A 4,435-nucleotide genomic window follows, 5' to 3' on the forward strand; every position below is an offset into this window, starting at 1 on the left:
AGCAAGATATTTTAAAGATTTGAGGCTTTCTTAAAACAGGAAATACCAGGGAGTCAGATACGGCACATCACAGAGAACAGGAGATAGTTCATACAGATTACTGTGCAGTTTGCTGCTTTCTGGCAAGACTTTAAAACACACAAACAATACAGTAAAACTGATATGATAAAATATAGTTTTCCTAATATAGTTTTATGAATGCAGAAGCTAAAAAAAGAAACAAGGTTATATAAAAGAAAGGAGAAAATGTATACCACTATGCTTAACAAAATGTCTTCTGAGTGGAGCTTGCCTGTTGTAATCCTCATCACCCTCTGTGACTGCACCTTTAAATAGGTCAATGCACATGATGTAAACTGTAGCCTGAGAGATCACAGCCTTTTGAAACATGTCAATTCAGGATGAAGTTACCAAGGTATGTTGTCCTGCTGCATTCAGAATGTCCGTTTTCATATTAATACCTGTATTTATATCTTCATCTAAATGGTGGAGTTGCAGAGGATTTGTGAAATACTTAAAAAGCTAAAGTACATCACTATATATCTGTATAACTAAATTAGTGAATTGGCTTTCACTTTGCCATACCCTGGTATTGCTACTGATGTGCATCAATTAAAAGATTTTCAGATCAAAATCTAACTTAAACAGATTCCATTTGAAAACAACACAATTTGAAGTGTTGTTCACTTATTGACCATCAACATGACAATTGAATGATTATTACTACAATGACAAGGCCTGGCCCCTAGAAGAGGAAGACTTCTGCTTCAGGAAATGGTCTTAGAATGTGGATTTTGAGATAACCAATCAGATGGTCTCGTAACCACTCCTCCTTCTGTCACTGGAATAAAACCTGTGTTTCAGTGAAAACAGTTTAAAGATGAATCTGTTATGGCTCACACTGATCCTCCTGCACCAAGGAWGTAAGTTAGATAACAAACAAAACCTCTGAGTGTTTGTGAGCATAAAATGTGAACTTATGTATCCTCATATTTTGTATTTTTCTGCAGGTTGTGTCTCATTTGTTGACCTGAATAGCATGTTAACACGTTTTTTATTCTTCATATTACAGATGACTTGGTTCCGGTGACCATCGTTCAACTTGGAGACCCTGTAACTTTGAAATGCTTTTTTCCAGAAGAAAAGAAAACCAGCAGTAGYGAACTTCACTGGTACAAACAAAGTGCAGGAAATACACTGGAATTAATTGTGAAGCTGTTGGAAAATACTTCGCCWACTTATGGATCTGRATTTTTKSGCTCAAGACTGACTGCAACATATWCMGAGAAAATTAGCAATCTGACGATTATGAAGTCGACTGAAGGAGACRAAGGCATGTATCACTGCGCTGTGGTTGACTGGAACAAGAACATTTGGCAAGGGACCTATTTGCTAATAAAAGGTATTTTAATTATTAAAATTACTTCAACAAGACAAATGCTTACAAATAAACATTTTTCTTTTGATCTGTATAAACATCAAAAGACATCTTAATAAATAATCCAGTGCAAGATTATCCAAAACACGGTTTGTCACATATGACATTTGAGCTACTTCTAAATTTAGCAAACCAAGCAAACCAGCATGGTTTGCTGGTGTTTATCAGCAAACCAGCTGATAATATATCTAAACAATATATCTATTCAGTATGTAGAATAGATATATTGCTGGGTGAACTGTTGAAAATTATTAATTGTTTACTTTACAAATGCACAAGAAAGTAAATTAAAGTGACAAAGCAAAAAGTAAAAAGAAAAAGTGGGCACAGGGATTAATCATTGGTTCATAGCAGCAGTATGTAAACTGTTCAAAAATCCAGCTGTGGTTCTCAATAGACCTCTAGCATCTCCCAGAGGTCAACCGAACAGGGAGCTAGATGGATGGGATCGCTCATAACCTTTTTCCAAGTTTTAGCATAAGTAAATGCCAATGTCAGAGGGTAGATATAATCAAATGTGATGAGCCATCGCAACGTTTTTTTTAAATGTATTTGTGAAATGTATTTTTGATTTTGACTTTTTAAAAATTGTAAACTAAGAAGTATTTATGATCCTGACAGATTTAGGATTAAATTAATCACCTAATTTGACCAACATGTTTCTTCTCGATGGAAGTAATCTTCACATAGTGAAGGCAAGTCTATTATTTGTTAGGCTTAGTACATTTTAATTCAAGTTTAATACATATTTCAGTGGCAAAGAAGTTCAAATAACTTTACATAATAAAAACATCATGAAAATGAACAAACATCAAAATGAACAAGTTAAAGATTATGTGTAACTTGTCTCAACTACTTCAGTAAGTGATTAAGGAATTAATGATAATCCAACAGAGGAATCTAATTGCAAGTTGAGTTCAACTCAATAAGTAACACTCAACCTATTTAAAAAAGTGCTTTTATATGTTCTCAATATTGTTACCTACTAACTGCATGTTAACGTATAAATCATAGTGCAAATAAAACTATCCCAAAGGATTCGATCAATAAAAAACTCTGAACAGTTTGCTAAGACTTATCAAGAAAAATGTTTAAAATGTTTTAATTGTAATGTCTAACAAAAAAATTATCTTTTATTTAGGAAACACTGTGGTGTCTTCCAATTACACAGTTGTTCAGACGCCAACATTATCACATCCAGTTCATCCAGGAGACCCAGTGACTCTTCAGTGTTCGGTCCTCTCCAGCTCTGACAGCAAGGAATGTTCAGGAGGTCTGAATTTGTTCTGGATAAGAGCCGGAGACAAATCTCTTCCAAACATCATCTACTCTGATGGAAACAGAGAAAACAAATGTGAAGAGAAACTGGACTATCAGCAGAGATGTGTGTATAACTTCTCTAAGACGGTCAACGCATCCGATGCGACTTTCTACTGTGCTGTGGCCACATGTGGAGAGATATATTTTGGGAATGGAACCAAGCTGGATGTTGGTACGATTTTTTGTTTTCATTGAATAACATTACTGTAAACAAGTGATGAAATTAGATAATGTTTTTAATTTTTCCTCAAAAGCTATAACTTTTATTGTGTGTCTTTCATTTATAGCTACATCTCAAGATGACTTTATCACCCTGGTGATAACAATTACCTGCTTGGTCATTTCTGTGATTATAAATATACTTTTCTGCTGCCAGATCCAAAGATCATCATGTAATCTTGTTAAAGGTAAGTGCTAAATGACACATTTCATAAAAAATATAAAGAAAAAATTAAAAAAAGACATTTCTTCAAGAAAGATTGGAGAATACTACAAATTAAAGTGACATAATCTGGATATCATGCTTTTAGTTAGGCATTCTGTTATCACAGTATGAAATAACATGCTTTTAGTAAATTATGAATAATCTAATTAAACTGTGGATGCTCTTCAAAATGTTGGATTAAGTACATGACCATATTTTTCTTCTGCGGATACTCAGGGAAAGAAACGTCCTGTTCTCGAGCAAAACAAACCAGCCGGGGGCAGTCAAAAGATTTTACTGTAAGTAAAAATAAAAAATCCATTGAATTGTTGATGTGTAATGAGGTATAGTCATAACGTTTTTGATAAATCCTTCATTTGCTTGACAGATTGAAGAGGAACATGAGCTAAACTATGCTGCGTTACGTTTCTCTGGAGCTAAAAGGACAAAAGGAAAGCCAAAGAGAGAGATGGAGACTGAAGAGAGTGTGTATTCACAAGTGAAACACTAAGAAATAAATCTCACAGAGGGAGTGAATACAATTAAAATATTTTCTTCTTGTTGTTTTATACTCTAAAGAATACAGTTAATGCATATGTTTGCCATTTGCAGTATTTTCACAGAATTAAAAGTTTCTACCTTCTTGCTTGTATTTTTTTAATCTTTGAAAGTGATTTCAGCTGGATATTTAGTTACAGATGCATAATTTTTTAATAAAAATAATAAATACTAACATCCTTTGTTGTTCAAAAAAGGAGTATAAATGTTAGATACATGGTGATTTTTAAACAAACTAAAATTCAGCTTTTCTGCCTAATTTAACTATAGATAAAACATACCTTATGCTTATAATAAGAATTAAACTAAATACATTACATTTTTTCCACACTGAAACAGCTCTGCTTGTTGACATTCTGGAACCTTATAGTAATGCAATAAGTAGTAGTAAATACAATGCATCCAGAAAGCATTCAAGGCTCTTCACTTTTTCAACATTTTGTCATATTACAACTTTACTACAAATTATTTTAAATTAATCTCTTTCCTTAAAATTTTACTCACAAATTCCCCATTATGAAAATGTGGAAAATAGTTTTTGAGCGATTTGTAAATTTATTAAAAATAGATAATTGAGAAATCACATTCATGTAGGAATTCCCAGCCTTTGCTTTATGCTTGGGAGGGTGATCCACCTTTGGCAGCATTTACAGCCTCAAGTGTTTTTAAATGTGAAACCACAAGCTTAGTCAGCA

At 33.3% G+C, this 4,435-nt stretch overlaps 1 protein-coding gene across 1 annotated transcript; it reads left to right on the forward strand.

The window, feature by feature from the left end:
• Positions 1–880: 880 nt before the first annotated feature.
• On the forward strand, positions 881–3,754 carry LOC103471759 (uncharacterized). Its single transcript, XM_008420938.2, has 6 exons — positions 881–923; positions 1,073–1,402; positions 2,580–2,930; positions 3,046–3,165; positions 3,420–3,481; positions 3,571–3,754. Exons 1-6 carry the CDS (start codon positions 881–883, stop codon positions 3,691–3,693), a joined length of 1,029 nt encoding a protein of 342 aa, XP_008419160.1. The 3' UTR covers positions 3,694–3,754.
• Positions 3,755–4,435: the final 681 nt, after the last annotated feature.

The sequence above is a fragment of the Poecilia reticulata genome, linkage group LG10, assembly GCF_000633615.1.
Source record: "Poecilia reticulata strain Guanapo linkage group LG10, Guppy_female_1.0+MT, whole genome shotgun sequence".
Taxonomy (NCBI): domain Eukaryota; kingdom Metazoa; phylum Chordata; class Actinopteri; order Cyprinodontiformes; family Poeciliidae; genus Poecilia; species Poecilia reticulata.